Source organism: Pleurodeles waltl, chromosome 3_1 (assembly GCF_031143425.1).
Source record: "Pleurodeles waltl isolate 20211129_DDA chromosome 3_1, aPleWal1.hap1.20221129, whole genome shotgun sequence".
Lineage (NCBI taxonomy): Eukaryota > Metazoa > Chordata > Amphibia > Caudata > Salamandridae > Pleurodeles > Pleurodeles waltl.
In genome coordinates, this window is record NC_090440.1 from 1,651,041,134 (window position 1) to 1,651,067,681 (window position 26,548).

Genomic DNA, 26,548 nt, shown 5'->3' on the forward strand with positions numbered 1-26,548 from the left:
TTAAATAAAATTACTGAAATTATATGAAATTCCGCAGGCATACAGGAAATTTTACTCTGGCCTGAGCATGTGTGACTGCGTATAAATAGAGTATAATGCAATCTGATATGGAAATATATCTACCAAAGCAAAACACAAAGTGAAAAGATTGAGTGTGTACTCTGAGTCCCTTCTGACAATGAAAAGTCTTACTAATGCTATAGTAGCTTTATCTGATTTTCACCTTAGGCAGTAAGAGCTGTCAACCATTTTGCCCAATATCATTACATCACTTCAGCCCGCACAGCTATGCACTCATTATCAATCTATTGGCCCAATTCACAAAGGTAAACAGACTTTTGGTCTAAAGTCTTAGTTTACGACTTTCGGTATTCACAGAGGGCATTTACTAGTAGTATCTTTAAGTCCACACTCGGAACGGAGATTCCACTCAGGACAGAGATACTCCCTGAGTACGGATTTTGAACTCCAGGTACAGAGAGTACACCTTGAGTGCAGAGAGTACACTTCGGATGTGGTAAGTACACTCTTCACCCATTATTAGCAAATTGAGACACATGGGCAGGTAATATGTACCCTGATAAAAAAAATTACGACTATGAGGTAGAATAGTGTATTACTTTACTATTACAATTACTTTCAAGGGAGATCTAACAAAGGGACAATTCTTTGCCAGTGTGCATTTGTAAAACCAGACATTATCCTTTCTCCGCAGCATGATTGGCACTATTTTACATGCTTCTCAGGTGCACGAATTTCAACCTGTTGGTACTACTAAGGTTAACACAGCTACCTAAATGCTCATTGTCTGGCACAGGTAATGATTTTCCATGGACATCTAGAATTCCAAAATTCTAGATTAGGTACTTTAATTCATGTGTAGCTTCTGAAAAAGTTTTCTAGGGTTTCCTTTGCTCAGATGTTGAAAATGTCAAGGCTGATAAGGTGGTTAAGGTAGACGTAAATGAATTAGCACTCTGTTCTCACTGCTCACCATTATTGATGGGTGTAGACAAGTTTGCATTCAGGGTGCCAGCAGTGCATTGGCTGTGGGGATATGGGAAAGTCCTCATTACAATCACAAGTGGTAGGCATATATTCTTCCATACAAAGTGGCTTGTAGGGTATCAGTTATTGATGTTCTCCTATAAGATCTGCAACTTAGCATATTTTAGGACAACTAAATATTTTGTGCAGGTATATCTCATGGGTGGTCTATTAAGATATGACAAATCCTAGATGATCTCACTAGCTTTAACTGCAACTACCTGTGAACATAGCTAACAACTAAAACCAATGGTATTAACATAGGTTAAGTAAGGATCCAAAACAAAGAAAACTATTAAAATATTATGTGTTCCCAATAGCAACAAACTATTAAGAACCTGTACAAATGAAGTAGGTCCCTCATAATGTAGCCATGTTGCAAGTAAAAGACGTAATATGCAGGAAAGGAGACATACACAGTAGCCAAAAACAATGGAGAGGGTGCAATGTATTTAAAAGGCAGGACATGTACCATTTCATTTTACATGCCCTGATAGTGAAAAACTTTCAAATTCATTTTTCATTATTGCAAGACCTTTCTCTCCCATAGGACAACATTGGGATTACCTTATTATATCTTCTAAGTGTACTTCACAACCTGGAAGAGATCAGTTTGTCAAGTTTGGTGTCTCTGGACTCACAATTTAAAATCACAACTTATTGTGAAGTTGGATTTTTAACTGCAGTTCTGAAAATGCTGCTTTTACAAAGTCGGCACTTTCTTACTTTACTAAAAAAGAATCAATAGGGGGGAGTGAGACGCATACTAGGAAAGGTTCACTCAGCTTTCTAAACAATGCCAGAAACATCAAAGAGAGCGAAACCACACCATCCTCGGAAACAAAATCACTTATAAAATTATGTTGTGACCCTCAACAGTTAGTTTCTATCTGTGGTATGATGTTTTCCACTGAGGTACTAATTGATGATAACTTCATCATTGTGTCTTACCTCCTCCAGGAGGAAGAGTCTCTTGATGTGGAGACATGGTGAGATCAGTGAGGAAATGAAGTACAATTACCTCATATCCCAGAGGGGTACTATTTTATTGAATCTGGGATAGGGTCATAAAAATATCTCATTTACTGGAGTTGACATTTCCAAGAAATATACAATAGTATACACAAAAGTCCATAGCTCCAAGTCCGAAGAAGGAACTGAGAATATCATAAATGATTGTTTGCCTAGAAATCACCATGTAGATGACTAAAAGGTGGTGGAAATTAATGGAGGCAATTTCACATCCAATTAAATAGAATATAACTAAGCTTCGACATATGTGTGTCTAATATAAAAGACATAGGCCCTCATTATGACTTCGGCAGTCTTTTCTTAAGACCGCGAAGCCATGGGCACCAGGAGACCACCAGTGCTGGTGGTCTTCCACCTATCATAACATGGGTACTGCCAGATTTCCGCCACACTGTGGGTGGAAATCCGCCAGTATCCATACAAGCAGTCGGATGCGCCTGGGTGGTGCTACCACCTGCACTGCCCCACCAGAAAAACGCTGCCACCCATATTATGACCATTAATACTATCTAGCGGTGTCCTGCTAGTAGGGTGCTGCCGGCGGTAGCAGCACCCCTTCTCGTTCCCTGAAGGACGACCTCCTCGCTGGACAAGGTAAGTCGCACGTCTGTCAGGGAAGGGGGCTGGAAGGGTGAGGGGTGTCTGCGTGTGTGTGCGTGAATGCATCTGTGAATGTTGTGGTGTATGCGTGGTTGTATGAATGTTGAAGTGAGTGCATGTCTGTGAGTATGCGTGTGAGCATGTTAGTGTGGATGCGTGCCTGAATGCGTGTGAGTGTGCACGTGAGCATGTTAGTGTGGATGCATGCCTGAATGCTTGTGAGTATGTGTGAGTGAATGCGTATATGGATGTGTGTGAGTGGATGTGTGACTGGAAGTGGAGGTAAATGGGTGTATGCGTGGTACGTGTCTGTGTGGGTGGGTGTATGTTTGTATGCGGGGAGGGGGCACTGTGACTGTAGGGGGACGGGGTTAGGTGATTGCTGGGGGGGTGGGAGGTGGGGGTGCTGTGACTTAAGGGGGGGTCAGGTGATTGCTGGAGGAGTGGGGGAAACGGCTACCAGTGACAGGGAAGGAATTCCCTGTCACCGTTCGCCATACGACCATAGTTTTTGTGGCAGTGCTACCGCCACGGAAACCATGGCGTTAGGCCGGCTCATAATACTGCCGGCGGTCTTCTGTGGACCACTGGGTCGGAGATAAACATCTTTGGCCTGGCGGTTCCTACCACCATGGTGGTATGAGTGGAGATGTGGCAGGTTGGCAGAGGCCAACCTGCCAAACTCATAATGAGGCAGTATACACCTCCAGCCTGTTGGCCATGATACCCCCACATTAACCCCGGTGGTCAAAAGACCACCAGGGTCATAATGAGGGTCATCGTTTTTCCAGGATGAATACTATGAAAAAGAGTTTTGCCATGAATCTCTACCAGTTTCTACACTGAAGCTATACCTCCCTTCCACAATAGACCTCCAAGCCCAGCACATCAAGCTATTTGATTTTCTCATCATAAGCAAAAATCATACTACAACATTACCGGCTACAAGGTAGGAGCTTTCAATGTGTGACGTTTTGGGCCTCAATTCATTGTCAAGCACCATAGGAGACATCTATTTACTGGCAGTAGTTCAATCACTGCTGGCACACAAGCAGATGCACAGCTTCACAGTGGCATAGTTCTGGTGAGCCCTCTTAACGGGGTGACTCGTGCAAAGTTTTGGCTATTTCAGTTGACTGCGACAATGGGTCTCTTGACATAGATCGTACTAGTCCTGTTTCTTAAACTGTTGCAGTGTTGTTGCCAGTCTGGGAAAACCCATTTGCATGCATACTATTAGCGTCATCACAGTCTTATTTGTTAAACCATCCGGGGGGTAAATGTGGCATCACAATTGTTTTGCCTCTACTGCAAGAGGACTACTGCCATCTTGGGGGATTTTGTCTACTTGTATTGGCATTTCGTCATCACATCAACATGAGCAGCCATTTTAGGAGTACTTCACTTCTTTCCAGTTGTTCTGTTTCAGAGTTGACACTGTGTAATCACATGATCATGGACTTACATTTTGCTTTAGGCTTTTTCACGTTAACTACAGTTATTTTGCTTGTGGCACTTGTAACTAAGCAACTAGGCTTCCTTGATGCATTACATCTGTGGTACTGGTGCTGATTGGCAAAACTTCATTTTAGTGCTGCACGGAGTTGCAGTGACACGCAGACCAGTGAGTACAAGTTTGTTTTCTATTGGTGTGCTTTCGCCATTGGTGATGTGCACACCCTTTGAGGGGCAAATTATAGTTCAGTAATGCACACACCTGAGTATCCTGACCACTTCAAGTTGCGTGCTTCATCCATGATATGTGAACCTTAGTTGTTTCTGGAAATCCTCACAGTGCATTCTTCAGAATATGTTACACAAGTCCAGGAAAAATGGTGTGGTGTAGTGACGTTATGTACCATTACAGTTTATGGTTATTCATGATATTTAGAGTGTCATATGGTGCTCTTTAATATTTCTTGTTACAGGATATCTCTTCTTCAAGCAAAATGTTTTTAAAAATGTAGAAGGGCAGACTTAATTGTGACAGCTTTGAAATTAACTGTTGCCAAACATTTTTGTGGTTCTGGAGATGGTGAGTGTTGGGCAATTTAGTACCACACTAGTGTGTTGGTGTCAACAATCTCATGTTTTTACCATGCAAGCTGTTACACCACCCCCATATTTTTTTGGAAACATCAGGTGAACCACACATCAGGTGTGAAGTGTAATTTGATGCTGGGGTGGAGGTTATAGGAGCATCCTGATTCAGAGCTGAAAAAAATGTTTGCTTATTCACTCTCTTGGATTTGAGAATAGGTTAACTTTTAAAGACGTCCCGAAATTAGCACAGGACATGGGAGAAGTCCTCGATGAGTACTAGGTTGCTGCAAAAAAAAAAAAAAAAGAAAAATGAGAATAGGCAGACAACCAAGCCTGATTATACTATGGCATATTTGTTTTTAAACTGAAGCAAAGTGTAAATGAGGATGTCGATGCCTACATCTCTCAACTGCTCAGACTGATCTCTGAGGGTCAGTTTGACAACTTTACAGACCAACTTATCAGGGATCAATTCATGATTTGCTGCAAGAACAAGAAGATATGCCAGAAATTATCTATGGGCAATCCTTCCCTGAAAGAGTCCAGCAGAGTTGCACAAAGAATGGAAATATCTCAAATATCTGTCAGAGAGTTGGACGAGAACCTGGTTGAGGCAGTGAATTTCATACATTTTGACAATGTTTATGTTAAAATGTCAACTACAGTAAGAAAACTGGAGGTTTTTCCTCTGTGAATGGAAAATCATGCTTCTGTTGTGCCAATACCCAAATTATTAAAGGGAGTAGATGTCCTGCAGCTAACGTCAGATGCAATTACTGCAAGAAAGTTGGCCATTTGGCAAAGGTTTGCCAGAAGAAAAGAAACTGCAGAAAATCTGTTGCATGTGTTGTTGAACTAGATATTGAATTTGCTTCTGAAATAGAGGGGTTACAAGATTTAGTAATCATGGTTGGGGATAAAGATTCTGATAATCAGGTGTTAAGTGACACATATAAGGGGGAAATTCCAGGGTAGGGACCTTTCAATGTGTATTGATCTTATGGCTGACATTTGTGTGGTAAACAAGTCATTGAATTATACGTCAGGCCCCAGAATGACTGATTACCCATTTTCTGTTCACTGAGACTTGGGGTGATAGAAACTTGCTAACATGGGACCGCTCCTCTGTTTCGTATGAATGTCACAAGATTGTACTCCTAGGCTTTATCGAGGATGTGTTAGCGTTCAAAGGGAGGAGGATCAAAGGAAAGTTATATGTAGCAGTAAAGGGTCTCAATATTCTGGGATGGTTTTATCAAGGCCTGTTTGAAATGATTTTGAGAAAGGCCCTGTGGTTAAATGTAATGATGTAGCTATGGAATGGAGTAGGAAATCTCCGGAGGTATTCAGTGACAATCTCTGTAAAATTAGAGGGTTCAAACATAAAACTGGGATCAAGGAGGGGGTTGTGCCTGTAAAACACAAGCTAAGAGGAGTGCCATTCAGTGTCAGAGATGATCTTGAGCAAGAACTCATCATTGTGGATCTCTTTTTTGATAGTTAAGTGCAAGAAGTGTGGACAATTGCATGTTTGTGTGAATTTAAAGTCACAGAATAAGGAAATGTGGGTAGACTTGTATCTCTTGCTCAAGATTAATGATCAGTACTGCAGAAGCAAATTTGTTTTCTAAACTCGATCTGGTTTGCGCCTACTATCAGGCAGAACTCCATCCTGATTCAAGACATCTTACAGCATTTATATCACCCATTGGGATCTTTCAATATCGCCAAATGCCATTTGGACTCACTTCTGCAGTGTCTGTCTTTCAGAGAGTTCTGTACCACCATGTTATGGCCCATAATGAGATTCTCCAAAGAGTATTTGAAAATGTTAACATACATACAGTTGTTTTAAAAAAGGAGAAGTGTAATTTCTTGAGTAACGAAATTGAGAATCTGGGACATATTGTCTCAAGGGGGGTATTAGGCCTAGGCCAGGGTCAGATGAATCCATTCTAGGAGTGCCACCTCCTGCTGACAAGGTGGGTGTAAAAGTGTTTCTCGGATTGTGTGAGTTCTACCTTTGCTTTATCCGCGATTTTGCCACCAAGGTGAGGTCCATAAGTAATTTATTAAAGAACGGTTCCAAATTTATTTGTTGTTACAATTGTGCAGTAACATTTGAACAAATTAAAATCTTGTTAAGTCAAAGAAATGGGGATTGTGAATATACTATGGCGTTTGCATCAAGAGTGTTGTGTGAAGCAGAACTACAATACTCAGTTACTGAACACGAGCTTCTCACCTGCTGGTGAGCAATTGAGAAATTTCATTCTTATGTGTGGGAAGCCGGTTTTGATTACAAACCAATCACAAGCCGTTAGCAAACTTTCTAGGTGGAGGTAGAAGAAAACATTCTACACACAGGAATTTAATACTCTCCACTAAGTTGATGCAGTACCAATTTGATGTAGTTCAAATTGCGGGGGCAAGAAACAGTAGAGCCAATTTTCCTTCCCAGTTTGCAAGCAAAAGTAATGAAGACAGTGAGGTGAATTTATCTGACCTCATAGATGAGGACTCTGAGGATTGCTTAGTGGCTTCACTAGAGATACCAGAGTTGAGGGTAGGTTCTGAAGAAACTTGGATTGAAGCTGTGAGGTCATGGATTTGGCCAAGATAGGCTGGCCTAGAGAAAAAAAAAATGTATCCCTTATTCCAACCATATTGTAAGGTAGTAAATGAAATTTGTGTTGAAGATGGATTGCTTTTAGGATTTGATAAGTTGATTCCTCCATATTCTGTGATAATGTCCATGATGGACACCTTGTCCTGTCTCTCACTAAATGTCATATTTGTTAATCCTTTTCGTGGCCAAGAATGGACACTGAAGTGGATGAGGTAGCAGAATATTATTTGTGCAAATCAGCTAGCAAAAGCCTGACGGTGACTTCTCCTTTCCTCATGCCGACTGGGTGCCCATCAGGTCCATTAGTTAAGGTAGGGCTCTATATCATGGGTTCGTATAATTCCTTGCTTGGTAGTTCTAAATATCTTCTTGTCCTAGTGGATTATTGTTCTAAATGGCCTGAACTCAAGAAGGGTAAAGAGCCAAATCCATGTGCTGTTGTGGAGTTTTTAAGATATTTTTCTTGAGGGAGTGTTTTCCTGATTTCTCCCCTCTGACAATGGCTCCCAATTCATTAGTAGAGAGCTTAACATTTTCCTTGAGTCATCTAGTGTGAAACACCTTAAAAGCTATTGATATCACCCACAAACTAGCAGCCTTGTGGACAGGATGAATTGGGTGATGGGTGAGTGTATCAGGTGGACAAAAGGTGGGAATCACAATGTTGTGCAGTCTGTGAGTAGCATGTTATGGTTTTACAGAACTACACCACACTCAGCCATACAAGTCTCTCCTTTTGAATTGTTGAGGGCAGAAAAGCCAATACTAGTTTTCTACTGACTTGGATGGCTAAATGGCTTAAAAGGGAGTTGGATGTAGAGCAGTTGATGTGTTTAGTCACAAAAAGTGTTAGTCTTTCACAGGAGAAACAGAAAAGCTGGTATAATGTAAAAAAGGGTTAAACTGGTTAGTGTTTAAAAGTTGGTGATATAGTTCACATCAATCTGCTGTTCATGTGCAAAAATGGAAAAATAAGTTCAGTGATCCAGTAAGATTTCAGAAATTCTGTGGAAATGCTGTTAAAGTAAATGGAGGTCACTAGTGGAATCTGGGAAAAAATTGTTAAAGTAGGGAATGGGTTTTAGATTGATTGTGAAAATGATCATGAAAAGGGATCTGTTCCCATTGGCATTCTCAACAACCACACTTACAGAGACAATTGGTTGCATAAACACCCAAGAGGTACTCTAGATCATGTTCAGGATGGTCTATACCCAAGGGGTGATCAAGATGTTTCAAGAAGAGTCGCCCAGAGAACTTTGCTACGTAGAAGTACAAGAAAGATAATTAGGCCTAGTAGGTTTCTTACTTGAATGAAATATTTTAGACTTGAAGTTGTCTGTTTATTTTGGGTAGTATTAGAGTAGTTTTGTGCTCTCTGTCTTCTTGTTATGTCCCAGTTTGTGTGGTCATTGCATGGTCGTATTTCTTTCCGCAAGTGTGTGTCTTTGTATATTGGTTATTGGGTATTGTTGGTAGAAGGGAAGATGTGTTATATCTTACTGTTTAGCATTTACTGGAATCTTGGGCACTTAAGATTCATTTGGTGGAATGTTATGATGTGGAGTTAAGAATGTGACGATTAACCATTTGTCAGTTAAACTGATGCTGGCAGACAAGGAGCTCCTGTGTGTTTGTCCTCCGCTTGCATGCAGCTGTATTTTTCATCAATAAGCTTACCTGAAGAACCCTGCCATTTCGAGTCACTGACTACGCACTACAAATAACAGTAATTTAAAACCCTCACCATTGACAGTGGTACATAATTGATGGTAAGATGTCACTCCACTCCAGCTATAACTGATTCCTTTCTTTTAATTTATAGGCCGCCAACATTAAAGATGCAATACCACATACAGTAAGTAACACCCATCTGGACTACTCAACCTGTAGATTCTAGGAGACCTCAACAGATGGTTTGACAAGAACAATCTAACTAAAGCCACAGTTTTCCAAAATTTGTTTTTGAGCTAAATAAAGTTTGTTGTTATAACTTTTACTTTGCCATTCGGACACCTCTATCCAACTGAATTACATTTATTTAAATGTTTAACTGTTTTAAATAATTGAATTGAATTTAGCATTATTTGGTTTTATATGTGGCTTTATTTTAATTCCCTGTCTCCATTTAGTTCTATAGGAGGGGGTTGCAGTAAACCAGTGGTTGACCATGTGTGGTGCTGGACTTACTAATTTTGTATTTGTTTTTGTATTGAATAGTAACTTTCATTCAGATGATGTGACTAGGAAACGAATAATAAACTTACTCAATAGTTTAAATTAGTCAAAAATGTAAGTTGCCTTTGTGAATGAGAATGGGATTTTTTAATGATAAGTTCTAGCATTTAAGGTCATGAATTAATAATTTGGATGCAATTATGCATTTAGATGATTATTTGTAAATTCTTGGTGATATTATTTTCTTCAAAAAAGTGATTGCATGACTAATTTGAAAAAAGTACTTGGAGTGGCCACTCATGAAGGAAGCAGTGATTACTAAAGTGAATAGATAGCACTGCAATGGTGAGTGGGGTGAGGGCTCTTCTTCTTCCTAGTAAAGAATATTAAGTATTTTTTGGAGAGACAGATTTATGCATAATAATTTTCTGGGGGAGGATTTTTAGTGACAAAATAGAACACTCAGAAAAGAAGTGCTTGAAAAACCTGTATCTGCAAGTTCTGTGTAGAAATGCAGTGAGGCTTGTAAATTTGTTAATGAATAGCGTGCACTACATACCACCTTCCTGGTGATAATACAAATCTCATAGAGTCTCGAGTCATGAAAACATTGTGACTTAACTAAATTAATGCTTTTCTAGGGACTTTACACCAGAGTTAACATATTACCTTATTAGCACTGGCCAGTGAGTTTACTCCGCATTGCCACATACTAACTTACTTGATTTAATTATGTTGAAAGATGATCTACTCTCATCTGAGGCTCCAGTTACTATGGACTGGTCTGATCACATCCAGTTACCTCCCTCACTAGCTGTTATAAATAATAAAGGTTTTAGCCTACCAAGAAAGAGGATAACTTGGTTTCCTGACACTAAAAATCAACTCTCTGGCACTGAGGGCCTTGAACAATCCAAATCTTATATTTCCTAGACAATTCTCAGCTTCTATTTATGACAAATGTGGGCATGAACTACTTGATGAATTATCACATCTTAAGTGCAAAAGAAAAAGTCCTAAACCATCTGTGCTATGGTTCTCTATGGAACTCTTCCAAGAAAGAAAATATTTGGGAGGGAGGAGGAAATAGAGACAATCTTCCTCTTTTTCAAAATAAAATTAGGGAAGGTTGCTGATTTAACCAGAGATGTATCTTTAATTTTAAGGCCACCTTTTTTTAAATTATCCAATAATTCTCAAATTAAAGATTTTGTATCTCATTGTGAAGAATGTCTGTAGTTACTTTATTATAAGGTCAAATTCTTTTTATTCCTAGGAAAAACATAGACTTTAATTGCAAATCCGGGATGAATATGTCACATTTTAAAGCAATCTAAAAAAGTGATTGCTAAAATGATTGCTGGGGTGAGCCCATCAAGCCATTTCATACACCTGATCCTTGAAAATATAGCTAAATTGCCATGTTGGATCTTATACTGACCCACCCTTCCCCTGTCACAAAGAGTGTAGGAGTGTTCCCAGATTGCAATAATGTTGTCCAACTCCCTGCTCTGCTGAAGGAACCTTCAGTAGACGTTGGAGATCCTAGCAACTTCTGTCCAATCTCAGGTCTTCCCAATTGTTCATCTTCTCAACTTCAACAACATATCTCTGACAATTAACTTTTTTAGACAATTTTACCTATGGCTTTACACAGAGGTGTAGCAATGAGACAGTCTTTCTGCAGGCCATTCTTACTTTCTTGTTCTTTCGGAATCATTTGTTGGCTTCAATACAGTCAAGGTACCTTATCAATGTCTTCAAAACGCACAATTTCCTTTAAATCCAGTTAGCATGCAGCTGAGAGTACACTAAGGATTGATTTTGGATCCCTGGAACCTCCAGTGTTCATCCACAAGATTTCAGGGCTCTTGTAGCATCAATATGTCAATGAAATGCAGCCATATATCAAGATGTCCTCACCTAACAATACTTTTCACCCCGCTTAAACTCTTCGGGTCATGCATGAGTGAATGACCTCCCATTACTCAAAACTGAACCCAATAAATGACTCCTTATTTCACATAATTCTGAACTGACTCTTGCAAAACCCTTGACAGCAAGCTAGCTATCCTTAACAACATAAATTTGGTGAGCTTAATTTTATACGAGAGCCTCCAATCATACCACCACTAGTGTATAAGCGCAAGGGGATTGTATGGTGATATGTATGCATTATAAGAACCCTGTAACCTAACAATAACATAATAATCTCAATTTGATGCCATAGTCAAGACTTCATGGCTTCAAATAATAGCACTATAGTAGATCAGACAGCTCTTAGCTGAAGACCTCAAGACCAAGGCAAGTCTCTCTTAACAGTCTTACCAGAACTGCACCCTGCACCTGCAGTTTTGCATGCAGCAGTTTGCTTTGCTACCGGAACAAAATATTTTACAGTATCATTCCTATTTTATAGTAACTCACATGGCTGCCCATTGAAGTTAGTAGGCTGTACAAGGCAAACTGAATCACGGGGTGGTGGCGGAGGTTTGTTTTTTTGGGGTATGGCTCACGATCGCAGGTTATTATGGACCCAATACAGATGATGCCACTTCATTTATAGAACTATATAATCTTCTGAAAACCAAATACCCGATTGTATTAGGTGGGGATTTTAATACATTACTGAACTTGGCCTTGGACAAGTCCACTCCTCGGGGGACGGCTAACTCCCCTAGATGTAGGTTACTGGTTAAGCAGGCTATAACCGATCTGGGGTTGGTTGATGTGTGGCAGGTTAAGGGGGGTGTAGGACCTAGATTACCTTTCACAACAAGAAATATGGGCATAAATCTAGAATAGATTTCTTTTTAGTACAGAATAGCTTGATGGGAAATGTCGATTCAATAGCACATGCCCCGGTTCATTTATCAGATCATGTGGCTGTTAAGCTGTATCTTTCCTTCACAGCACAAGTTCCTAGGTTCCGAGGTACAATAAGTTGTTTATTATTACTGGATGACCTGATTATTGAGACATTAAAAAAGGATACAATAGACTTTTTTGAAGTGAATCAGGGATCTGCTAGTTTGCAAATAGTCTGGGATGCATATAAAGCCTATATAAGGGGGAGGTTGATGAATTTGGCCATATTTAGGCGCAGGGAGGAGAGAGAGAAAATACGTAGCGTCGAGACCAGTATAGCGATGCTGCAGGACTCTATACAAGCCGCACAGGGAATGGGGACTAGGGATCAATTAAGGTCAGTTGAACGACAGCATGAGGAAGCCCATTCGAAACTAGAGTATTTATTGGAAGTCCGAGAAAGAAAGAAATGGGAAGCTAGTCAGTACGCGCACTATGAGTATGGGGAAGGGTGCAGTAAGTTACTGGCTTGAAAGGTAAAATCTGACCATTCAAAGAAACATATTGCGTCAATTAGGTCTAAGGCTACTGGTCAGATCTGTGTAGAAGGTACAGAAATAGAAGCTGCTTTTGTCTCTTTCTTTCAAGATCTGTATTCAGATGAGCTGCGGAACTCGGAGGAGCAGGTTAGAGATTTTTTGGCTACGGTCAGCTTGCCTTGTCTGGAGAGCTCAACGTTGCATATTTTAGAAGGAGAGGTAACCGGGTCAGAATTAATGGACATTTTTAAGGGTTTGAAGAGAAGTAAAGCCTCGGGCCCAGATGATCTCCTGAATGAACTATATTTGTTACTGAGGGAAGAATTAATTCCGGTTCTATTGAAATTATTTAATCATATGCTTTTAGAGGGGGGCCAAGCACCAAGCTCCTGGAGGGAAGCAGTAATTTGTCTGATCTTGAAGCCCCGCAAGGACCCAACACAGTGCTCTTCTTATCGACCTATCTCATTACTCAACTCTGACTATAACATTTATACAAGTCTGCTATCTAAAAGGTTGTGGAAGGTTTTACCGGGACTGGTCCACCCAGATCAGAAAGGATTTATTAAGGATAGACAGCTACAGGAATTAGTGCATGATTTACTGGCGGCAATGGATCTGGCTTTGGCAGAGAGGCTTCCTCTTGCAATAATAACTTTTGATGCAGCCAAGGCATTTGATCAAGTAAACTGGCTATTTTTGCAGGTGGTTATGGAAAGGTTTGGATTAGGGACCATTTTTATTAGAGCAGTTGATGAACTATATAGGTCACCAACAGCGAGAATTCTGATTAATGATGTGCTCTCACAAGAAGTAGCTATTTTCAGAGGAACACGGCAGGGCTGTCCCCTGTTTCCTTTGTTATTTGATCTATATATTGAGCCACTCGCAACACTGCTTAGAAATAATATGGAAATCCTTTCCTTTCAGAGTAGGAGCTGGGAAAAGAAGGTCGCACTATATGCAGATGATCTTATGATTTACACCAGGGATCTTTCTTTGTCACTTCCTCCAATAAAATTGGCGATAGAAGGTTTTGGCAGAATGTCGGGATATAAAGTTAATGCTGAGAAAACAGAGATTATGTGTTGGAATATGGCATATGAATCTCCGCTAGTTAAACAGGAAATCAGGTATTTAGGAGTCTTGATCACAAAAGAATTGGGGGACTTGGCAAGGATATATTTTGAGAAAACACATCTAGAGGCCAAGAAACTCCTAAGAACATGGGCGGCTCTCCCGCTGTCATTGATAGGTAGATCCAATATTTTGAAAATGATAATCCTGCCAAAATTCACTTTTTTATTTAATACTATCCCGTTGGAATTTAAGAGCAAGTGGTTTACAAAACTACAGGGAGATATGTCTTCGTTCGTCTGGGCACAAAAGGGAATAAGAATTTCGTGGAAAAAGTTATGCAAGAGAAAGGAACGGGGGGGCTAGCAACACCCGATTTCTATAAGTATTATTTGGCTTTTCAATTTAAGAATAGTAGAATTCTCTTAAATAAAAAATCAGATTACACTCCAATGTGGGCAGCATTGACTGCATATGTGGGGGAAGGAGCGGAGTTTTTTCTATACAAATTTGGCCTCCCAACATTTTTCAAAAAAGTTAGACTTAAGATACTGCGGCAGGCATGTAAAATTTGGCTACAGATCCGCAATCTACTGCGGATAGCTTATTACTCCGGCTCAGCTCCAATATGGGATTCACCTGGCACTCTGGCATGCTTGTGTGATAAACTATCAAATCCACTAAAAGTTAGTGGGATAATACAATGGGGACAGATTATAGAGGGTGTGAATTTGATACCATGGGCCACATTTCTGGAGAGAGCGGGAGGAGACATTTCTAAATTTAAGTATTACCAGTTGGTCAGTTGAATCAAATCTTTACAAGAAGGAGAAATTGGTAGATCCAGTTGGGATGAGAAACTAACTCAAAGACCTATACCGAAGGAAATTGCGGTTTGGTATAAAGCATTGATGGAGGCAGTTGAGGAGGACCCCCCTCTCCCGCTCCAGAAATGGGGAGGGGTGTTCCCAAATATAGACATAATAGCGATGTGGCAAAAATCATGCTCTATTCTCTGGAATACTGTTAAATCTGCGGCAATGAGGAAGAATCATTTGTTTACATTGCACAGAGTGTATTGGACTCCAGTGAGATTATCTTGGATAAGTGGAACCCAGAAGAAATGCCCACGATGTGAAGGCATTGAGGCGGACGATTTGCATATGTTCTGGGATTGTCCAGGGTTAGTTAAATATTGGATAGATGTGCAGAGTGTCTTAAATAGGATATTTGGGGAAGAAATAATATTGAATTCTGCTCTAGTGTTATTTGGCGTTTGTGAGATGAGAGACCAATCTCAGCAACGTTTATTGTTCCTTTTGATGCTTATTGCTCGGCGACAAATCTGTCATAATTGGATATGCTCACAACCTCCTACAGTGCAGGAGTGGCTGAACTCAATAGATAGATTGCATAAACTGGATAGAGCCGGGCCGATCAGTAAAAGAGATGCCTTGTGGGTGGGCTGGGAAAACAACTGGTAAAATCTTATTCGAGTGGTTAAAGAGGTCCGATGATTATACCTGACCCCCTCTTTGATATATTGGGCCAAAATCGGGATTTTGGGCGGAGGAGGGAACGATTTGCCAAGGAGATCCACAGAAAAGTGCGTCAGGTGGAAAGGCCCGTTGATACTAAGGGGCTGGATACATGGAGCAAACATGGATCCTCTTGTTATTGGCACGGGTTGGTGAGATGAGGACAAAAAAAAATTTAAAAAAAGACAAACTGAATCACTATAAGAGGTGCACAGAGCCAATAAATTTTAATTACTAGTAAGTTAAATAGTTCCTACATATTGTAAGCTGTATTCTACTAGAACCTCTTACTTAAATAAAGTCCACCATTACCCAATATTTATCAGGCAGCCGGGCCAAAATTTGCAAATCAGTTCCCCAACAACAACAGTTACCCCAACAACTATGCACCACCACCTCTCTGGCAATGGTTAAAAAGGCTCTTTGTCAGTGACACTCTAAACCTTATCTCAATAAAGTGTACACTCCTAACTATCTTTTATGGTTTTCACCTTTTCTTTCTCATTTGGACCTTGCCACTGCTCCCTTTCTTCACTCTTACATAATCAGTAAGTGTTATTTTCTACCTTATCTTAATTTAGTCAATTGGCCAGGTCCACACCAAATAAATAAATAAATAAATACGTACATACATACATACATACATACATACATACATAAAGAGAGAAAGAGAAAAAGGAAATAATACCAAATAAATTAAAACCAGATTAATAAAGTAAATGATATTAACTTCAATTACAATGAAAGAAAACGAAAGTAATATATAAGAATACATGTAACTATTAATATGCAAGTGCTTGGTTGAAATATCTAGAGTTGTTCCCTGACTGATTGTCAGGTTATGTGAGAAGTACCTCATTACATTTAAAAATGCATTAATACTGTTCCTACCCCAGCAGCAATTAAATATTGGACCACTAGCAAATATTAAACCACAGATGCATGCTGGATATAGAAGACTATAATGATTTTAAGCTGCAGCCATGTTTTAAATATAGGTTATAGTTGCTGTTTTATTGAAGGGATACTTGGCCTTACACTGAGATTGCCAAGAAGAATGCTGCCTGAGCATTAGAATGACCACTTCACTCCAGATCATTATGAACACTGTCACCAGTCCTGAACTTTTCAACTACAAATTAATGGTTTCATGTGTCTCAGGGCTTTATTTAGAGTTTGGTGGGAATGCTCTACTGTCCCAATGTGAGGTATAACCTGTTCACCATAGCACAAGTACCACAGAACATAATGCACTTGTGATAAGGTGGACAGGGTATCTGTAAGGTTTTGTGAGGGAGTAATCCGTCTGCTAAACTCCAAATCAGGTCCTTAGATGTATTAGGTCAATATAAATAAAACAACAGTGTAACACCGACCAGTCGGGGTGGGGTGGGGAAGCGATCATCACCCTACTGTGCATTACCTATGCAGCAGCTTTTCCTGAGTTTGTATTTTTGGAACTAAATAATGGTTTTCATGGCAGAATCCATGCCCAAATGCTGAATTAATTACATAACAGTTGGAAAAATGTAATAAAACTTACAGAAGTGTGTTTGTTAATGTAGTTTAGTTGTGCCACATTTTCACAAAATCGCCATGTTAGTTAACATGTATGCTGCTCTGATACTGCTCTCTCACTCCTGTTCTCTCCCATCTTGTCTCATGTGCGAGTTCTCTGCCTACAGGTTCCGCAGAGAGAATACAAAATGATGCAATAGATATGTCTTAGTGTGCATGTATTGTGAATGCACTTCCTCGTGTTCCCAATGTAACTTTTAATCAAGGTCCTTCCACTTTAGTTACGTTACTGGGTCTAGTACTATTTACTTTTATGTAAATGATTGTTCAAATGTTTCATACTTTTGTGCACAATTCCGGAAAGCAACAACACAGAAGAGGATTGATGCTTTCTTAAAAGTGGGTTAGTGGTAAAAGCATGATAGCAACAACTTCTGTTTTGTTTAAAACTTGTTACTTTCAAACATGCCATGATGAGACTGCGTTTTCTTCTCATTAGTTATGCAAGAATTGTGTAGAAGAAACCCTTGGTTTTGGGCATAAGCCAGAGTACTTTCCTTTTCTAATGGGGATGCTGTCTGTTTTCTTTATAATTTTGCTGTTTATTTGGGGCTTAGAATAATTATGAATTTTGACTCCTTTGTGCTTTGCATTTTAGGGCACATGGCTTTTATTCTGTGCCACCTGATTTTCAGATTTTGCAATAAAATCCTTTATTTTTTCCCTGATTTAGAACTCAGTTACTGAGTGGTCCAAGGTACATATTTGCTACTCTGCTAAACCGATGTTTGATTTGATATTGGGGGTGCCTTTCAGCACAAGACCAACCCTGAAGCAGAACAGCCTGAGGAACATTCTGGGTGATTTGAATTTTTGAGTGTTTTGAATTTTGTATGGGGTTCTGCACCTACAACTAGAATGACATTTGTTCGCACCTTTTCATGGAAAAGCATGTTTTACCTGCTATTTTAATATGATCAACAGAAAATGTTCATCAAATGACACATAGACTCTCATGCGTTGGAGGAAGCAGCATAACCGATTCTGAAAGGTCTGGTATCGCCACACCCAGAATTACCATGTGTAAGACAACAGAGCAGTAGCATAACATAGTATGTTCCAAGGCGTCCTCCAATGTAGCTTGCAGGGGGGCACCCTCAAGTTTCGTTGCGCTATTGCTACCGAGCCTGGTTTTTCCTGGGAGCAAAAAATGCTCCCATTAAAACCACATGTGGATCCACTGGCGTTTCCCATCTGCTCAGAAGTAAATGCATTAGAATTTAGAAAGCATGCAGGAAAGGTCCCAGTAATTCTGGTTCCCAAATGTAATTTTCCAATCTGGACCTTTCCTCGTGATGAACAGATTAAGGGCTCTAGTTAATTCACAGAATCGTTAACTCTGAGGCCTGTAACTCTCCTCCACGGATTCCGGGGAATTTGTAAGGGGCCTGTAGTAGCTCTTCTGGCCAAAAAATAAGACAACCTTGACTTCAAGAGCTTTGTCAATCGTATATCATTCGAATGCATTCATAATCAAGGTGTGCTTATGTGGGTCAACAGTATAACAAGCTCTACAATTTTACCATTGTTAATATTATGATTATTCTAGTGAAATATAATTGTTATTATTATTTATTATTATTATTACAAACACGGTACCTTATAGTCCATCTGTTCAGAGCAATTAAAGACATACACCATGATTCCTAAAGAACGTCCCAGGTCTTTCGTAGTTTCTGTCTTCCCGGTTCCAGCAGGGCCGGACAGCGCACCACTCATGGTCAAATGCAGAGACTGCGTCAGCGTAATGTAGCACCTACAGAAACGGAGATTATTATAACAACCAGTCTCTGCAAAAGACTTTCAGCAAAGAAATCTAATTGCCACTCTCAGCTCATTAGCATAATGATTATCACATAATGAAAATTAAATCCGCAAAGGCTTGCTCATACAATTACTACATCAATGAGTCAATCGATTATGCGCATGGACTTCTTTCCACACAAATTAACGCACAGGAAAGATTGTCAGATACAACAGTTCTAATGATTCATTGGTGGGAATTAAATGTTTGAGCAGCCAAAAGAAGACATGACGCGAAAAACGTTTCTCAAGGATGAGAGCATGTCAAAGCCGTTCATGTGGATTTAAATCTTAAATATTCCTGCCGTGTTCTAACCCGGAAATAGTATGCAAAGTGTAAAAAATTCTGTCTCTTGACAAGTTCACTTGCTGACACAAAGTACAACTTCACAACAATGATTTCTGCACGTTAATGTTTACTTTGCTGAGAAGAATATGTCATCGATAAAAGAGTTAACAAATGCAAACGTCAGCTTTGAGCCTGTGCATTTTAATTGAGTTCAAACCCCTAATTTGTGCTTTTGTCATGTTGGCATCAGGAAAGTGATGGAGGAGAGGTTTTGTGCCAGAGTGGGCGATGTCGTCCTTGACGTGCTCCGTGATGAACTGTGGCTGTTGAACCTTCGAAAAGGTGGTGGGGCAAAGGGAGGTTGTAAAAAGAGGTGGATGGAAATGTGAAGCAGAGTTGGGCGGAGTGAATACCCAATAGAAATTGCCCACTACAAGAGAGCAAGGGCCCCAAAAAACAATTAGTGAATTTCAAAGAAAACAATGTTCCTGAATTTACTAACAAAAAGTCATAGTTTCTGAAGGAGTGCTACCAAAATAATCAATACGTCCACTGTGTGTCAAGCCATGCAGACCCTCACCAGGGTTGTTTGCGGACTTCTTCCTGCATGAGCACTTTGAAAAACTGTGACACGCCAGTGCATTTTTCAACACAAGTGGACCAAACCGAGCCTAAAAAGCCATCGATTTTGGAGGCATTGTAAAATACGGTCTGTTAGTTTTTACAACGTATGTATCTGCTTCTTTTACGTCTACATTTCACTTCTTTCCATTTTGCAATCCTTCACTTTCAAAGTAGATTGACAGTCATCCACTATGACCGACAATCTCTTTGGTTGGAACAGTGTCAATAAATTACAAAAAATCATATTAACTCAGGTTGTAGATATCATCGTGAGACAGACCCTGAAGAGTCATATAGCAAAGCAGCCAATTCCAGTCATGACCAGATCTCAAACGGTAATAGGGCCGGATAACAACGCATTTAGATTGCTTGTAAGGAAATACATGGTAGAAGCCCCATTAACCACTGTATTAAAAAGGCAGATTTATGGAGGTGGCAACGTGTGGCAAGAATGTTTGAGCATATTTGTTTCGTGTCATTTTGTTGTGGTGTGGAGTCACTGTCCTGGTGTGCTTCTGGATTATTGCAATGTAATGTTGTGCTTTACCATGGTAGTTATGCTGTATTCTGTTTTGACTGGTCTGCTGTGCCCTGTTATGTATTAACTGTGTTATTTTGCTTTCAATCAATCAATCAATCAAAAATCTTTATAGAGTGCGCTACTCACCGTGAGGGTCTCAAGGTGCTGTGTGGGGGGAATAAAGGGGGAGCAGGGAGGGTCACTGATTGAACATCCATGTCTTGAGGTTCTTTCTGATGAGCAGGAGGTCTTTGGTTTTATGAAGGTTGGTGGGGAGGGAGTTCCAGATTTTGGGGGCGAGGTAGGAGAAGGACCTGCCTCCTGTGGTGGTGCGTTGGATGCAGGGCACTGTGGCTAGGGCGAGGTCGGCTGATCGGAGGTTGCGTGTGGGAGTGTGGAAGTTCACTCTTTCGCTGAGGTAGGTTGGGCCGGTGTTGTGGAGGGATTTGTGTGCGTGGATGAGGATCTTGAATGTGATTCTCTTGTCTATGGGGAGCCAGTGAAGGGATTTGAGGTGTGGTGAGATTCGTTCGTGGCGGGGGAGGCCAAGGATGAGGCGTGCGGCTGTGCTCTGGATTCTCTGGAGTTTGAGTTTGAGTGTGGTGCCGGCGTAGAGGGCGCTACCGTAGTCAAGTCTGCTGCTGATGAGTGCGTGGGTGACTGTCTTCCTGGTCTCTGGGGGAATCCATTTGAAGGATTTTTTTAGAGTGCAGAGTGTGTGGAAGCAGGAGGAGGTTAGAGCATTGATTTGCTGTGTCATGGAGAGGGAGGGGTCCAGGATGATGCCGAGCTTGCGTGCGTGGTTTGCGGGGGTGGGTGCGGGGACTAGGGCGATGGGCCACCAGGAGTCGTCCCATGTGGTTTTGTTGGGGCCGAAAATGATGATCTCGGTTTTGTTGGAGTTGAGCTTGAGGTGGTTAGTGGTCATCCCGTTGGCGGTGTCGAGGAGAGCAGCGTGTAGGTTGATTTTGGCGGTGGTGGGGTTGCGGGTGAGGGAGAGGATGAGTTGGGTGTCATCTGTGTAGGAGAGGATAGTGATTCTGTGTGCTCGGAGGATGTTGGCTAGAGGGATCATGTAGATGTTGAAGAGTGTGGGGCTTAGGGAGGACCCTTGGGGGACTCCGCAGGTGATCTTGGTAGTGTTGGAGTGGAAGGCGGATTCCCTGGACGAACTCTCTCCTGTTGCTAAACGACCTAGGAAACCGGAGGTGGGAATGGTAGATAAGATCCCAAAAAAACTGCCAGAGAAAGATTTAATAACCACCCCAGCAAAAAAAAATCAAAGAAACCATCTCAAAAGAAATCTTCAAGTAATATAGGAGATACAACTCGATCCCTCCTTATAAATCTTCATGAACTAGTAAACACTTTGAAATCATCTATCAGAGCCACTTTGGATTCCATGTTGGAGCATTTAAAGGGGGTGGAGGGTAATCTTGAGGCAGGTTTAGGAATCATAAAGTCCTTACAACATGAAGACATACATTACGCAAAAAAGGATTCCAGTACACCATTGTTGACTCCAAATTATGAGAGTAACATCCAATTTGTCATGCAAAACAGGACAAATGACGCACATTCGAATGTAAATCCCCTGAGAAAGCTACAACCTCTACCATCAGTGTCAAATCCTAATCAGTTATACCGGACCCCAACCCCTCTGACTAAAGTACAAAATCCTCCAACAGACCCAACAGACCCAAATGCTAGATTATCCAAGATAGCAAATAATATTCCATCTAGGACGGTGACAACCCAGCCCCATTTAAACTCAGGGGGGAATCAATCCAGTAGGACAAGATCCTTGAATCCCGTATACTTGCCAAGTGACCTATTACATCTCCCTCCGGAGGCAACACCATATGTAGTGGTCTTGGCTAATGTTCCATCTATAGATGATCAACAGCGGGAATCATGGTCGGCTCTGAGAAACAAGGCCTTTGCCTGGATAGGAGCAACCTTGGGCTCTGGAATGGTGGGGGTCCTCTTTGATGACATAAAAATGGTCAGAAGAGTTAAGTGGATAGGAAGTAGTAAGAAAGCACTGGAAGGAGACTGTGTGGTTCTTTCATTCAGATCGCCAGATCTAGTGGATAGAATTATTCGCGAGTTAGGAGCAAGGCAAGTTACATCCCAAGGAATCTCGTTATTACCTCTAGGTTTCTTTTATCAAAGACCGGTGGGGTATAACCTTAAGAATCCACAATCAGTAAGAAGAACACCTTAATTAGACCAGACCCTATCCCACTGTGTAATAGATTCCATCCTCTTACAACCTTAGAAGATATAGATTGACTCGATAAGAAGAAGAAAGTTCCTTCCAACAAACCGGTTAAGGAAGTATATCCACCAGGGCCTGGTATAATCAAGGAAGATATATCCCACATAGTGGCACCTGTAAGAAATATAACACAAACTCACTTAAACCAGAGTAACGCCCCTATAAATATAATTCACTCAATAGATGGTGATATACCTCTCCGAATTCCAAATGACCAGTACTGTCAACTCCAACAGAAAGCGGAAATAGCCTTACATTTTTGGAATATTGCAGGTCTAACTAATAGGATCAGTAATGAGATCTGGGTGAACTTTATAGAATATTTCTCATGTGTATGCCTCCAAGAGACTTGGCTATTAAACCCTGTCCACATTAACGGCTATAAAACATTTCACACACCAGCCGCCCAGACCAGACATGGCAGGCCAAAAGGAGGACTGTGCCCATACATTTCTAATAAGTTAGGCTTACAGAATTTAGAGATGCAAACGATGATAGAGAGTAATTTGGATCATAAGACTCATCTAGTAATCATTAACTTTTATAATAATTCATCCCCAGGAGAATTTTCTAATATTCTAATGGCGATGGGAAACGATCTAAAAAAAATATGTGCAAATAACAGACGTGAGATTTTCATTATTTGGGGTGGTGATTTTACTGTCCATCCTTGTAAAGAAATCTCGGAAAAGGTATGTGGCTGGGATCCTGAAGGCGTTGGTTTAAGACTCCACTTCTCACTTAACATTCAAGGGGAAGCAATGAACCTAATGGCTCAAACTTATAACTTGTCCTTTGTAAATGAATTATACTTGGATGAATCTCAGTTTAAACCAACTTACAATGGAAGGGGTGCTAATACTGTGATTGATTACGTCTTAATGTCAAACCACTTTGCACACTACCTTACGAATTATATTTTGCACGACATTGCAATTAGTGATCACTTTCCTCAGAGCCTGAACCTCTCACTAACCCCTTTTATAGCGGCTAAGGGTGATAGGGCCACGCTGGTAAATGATATTGAATTAGTGCCGCGCAATAGATACATACTGAGATGGTCTCAGACAGATCCAAAGACTCTCTTGAAACAGTTAATATGTGATTGCAATCAAGCCTTTGCAGACTGTCTCAGTGAGAACTTAGACCCAGGAAGATGCTTAAGTGCTTTTACACAGATCATGCAAGCCATAAAAGAAGCTCTTACTATTAGAAGAGGCAAGATGGGACAGAAAAGGGAAACTGGATGGTTTGACCATAATTGTACAAAAGCACATAAGAGATTAAAAAAGGCTTTAAGTGCCCCCAAAAAATGCCTGACTGATATACGTATGTGTAGACAGGAATATAAGACAGCCATGAAGAAAAGGAAATTGACCTTGAAAAGAACCTTGTGGAAAACTCTACATAAAGCAAGCTGTACGAAGGATAATATCCTCTTCTGGAAAACAATAACTTCTCCTGTGCTAGGGGATAGAGATACCCCTAGGATGGAAATTGCAATTTCTGAAGAGGACTGGATTGCATACTTTTCCAAGATATATTCGCAGGCCAGTGATATAAACTCCATAGATCCTGTACAGGGCCTAGGCCCCCAGGAAGGCCTACGCCCGACCATAACCCCTCAGTTCAGCCTAGAGGAGGTAGTGGAAGCCATAAATTCAAGCAAAACAGGGAAAGCGCCGGGCCCTGATGGCGTTCCGATAGACTTATATAAGGCCAATATACAGCTATGGGGTCCTCTATTGACGCAGACATTGAGGGCCATTTGCATCCAAGGACCCTTACCATCATGGCGAGACTCTAATATTATTCCAATATACAAAAAAGGTGATCGCCTCAATCCAGCCTGCTATAGGCCAATCTCCTTGCAGGATACAACAGCTAAACTAGCAGGGAGAATTATTCTGAACAGACTGCAAATATGGGCGGAAGAAAAGGGCGTTTTATCTCCAGTACAGTACGGCTTCCGGAAAGGAATTGGGACAGTGGAACAGAGCCTGAATTTAAGTATTATTATTGGGAAGTATACAAGGATTAGAGCAGGTAATTTGTATTTGGCCTTCATAGACTTATCATCAGCATTTGATTGTGTACTACATGACAAGCTATGGGACATTTTAAGCAGCATGGGGGTAGAACCAGCTATAATTCAATTCATACGGGATATGTACACAGGGTGCAGAGCAAGAGTAAGGTATGGGCTAAGAGGGGAATGCACTCGCCCTTTCGGCAGATATAGAGGAGTGCCCCAAGGCTGTGTTCTTGCCCCATTCCTGTTTTCAATGTATATAAATAATTTAGAAAGCGAACTGGCAAGTAAATGTAAAGATCTACCCCAAATAGGTAATCGCGCTGTCCCAGTATTACTCTATGCAGATGATGCAGTACTTATGGCCAGGACCCCATTAGCTCTCCAAAAACTTTTAACTACTTGTATCACTTTTATGTCAGACTTGGGACTCACCGTCAATCGTTCCAAAACATTTATTATGAACTGCGGTAGGAAACGCGGTAAGACTTACAACACTACCATCCAGGACGGAAGGGTTGAAATTGCTCAAACATTTTCATATTTGGGCATAATGTTTGACAAACAGGGTTCTTGGGTTAATTGTATGAAAACGAAAAGAGATCAGATTAATAAAACAACGGCGGCTCTAAGGCTTTTTTCAAAAAGGCTCGGGGGATTACCCCACTGAACATGATAAAACTTTATAAAGCCAAGTGTATTCCGGCTGCTATGTATGGGTCAGGAATTTGGGGGTATGTCAACTGTAACCCGGTTCAGACGGTGAAAATGATTTTTTCAGATATCTGTTGATGGTACCAAATGGTACATCATCGTATATTAGCCACTCGGAACTGGGGGTCCCCTTTCTTGCTGACTTGATAAAGATTCAGCCATTATTGCTATGGCATAAAGTCTGGGCCTCTGAATATACTGGATTAAACAAGGCCATTCTGTCTGACTGCATGGAGTCAACATATTCAGCGAGGGTTCACTGGTTGAGATATATTATGATCTTTTTTGAAAATATGGGCAGTAAAGACTATTACACAAATCCAGTCTCATTGGGAAAAATCACCAGGAAGGAATTGAGGGCCCTGGCATTAAAGTACCTAGAAGAATTGCGATGGGTGGCAGAATCAAAAAAGGCCAGTGTCATGTCTAATCAATTAATTTTGTCGGCGGAGGGCATGCAGCCCTACCTGGTAAATGTGGTAAACCACCGACACTGTTTTGTTCTTACTAGACTAAGGTTAGACACTTTTCACCGTTTAGTAACCTTTCCAACTATGAATGACTGGAGCACTAAGCTAAGGGTATGTCCCTGTGATGCAAAGGCATCTCAAACTACGATCCATGTGGTCTTATTTTGTAAATTTTGTGCCAAGCATATAAAGCGCCTATTAGTTCCTCTTTTAAGATTAATTAACTTGCCCCAGTGTCGTACCGCGTATGTTAGCCTTCAGGTTTTATCCTCTATTGAGATGTGTGGAATTATGGCTAACTTTTTATGTTCTGTATTAACTATAAGAAAGTCTCTGGGGTAGTGGTGTAATTTTTACTTAGCTCATTTAAATATTTGTGAATGGGAAATTTAATGCTATGTATTATTCATCTTTTTTGTTGTTTATCTTTTTAATATTTTATCCTATTTATATATTTAGACGTGTTATATCTGATACTTTTATGACTTGCTGAAAGTCGAATAAAGTTATTTCTACTACTATTTCTGGAAATATATACACTTTGCTATTAATTGTAGGTTTTATGTGGGACAAATGTAATAATTAAAAAAAAGCATGCTTTTTCATTAAAAAGGTGAACAAAAATGTGGTCCCAAAATACTGGTTTTTCACACGAGGATAGATTCCACCTTGCATATTTATCACCATCACAAGAAAGGAAAGTTAATAACATAGCAAGTGTTTCCATCATCACTACGCCAGGTCCA

The 26,548-nt window shown here is 40.5% G+C and overlaps 1 protein-coding gene across 1 annotated transcript in view; it reads right to left on the reverse strand.

The window, feature by feature from the left end:
* Nucleotides 1-26,548, reverse strand: part of LOC138283610 (dynein axonemal heavy chain 11-like) — a 2,790,563-nt gene that overhangs the window by 1,653,967 nt on the left and 1,110,048 nt on the right. Inside the window, exon 37 of the mRNA XM_069221547.1 lies at nt 18,669-18,825. Within this exon, the coding sequence (XP_069077648.1) occupies nt 18,669-18,825 (157 nt within the window). The remainder of the gene's footprint in view (nt 1-18,668; nt 18,826-26,548) is intronic.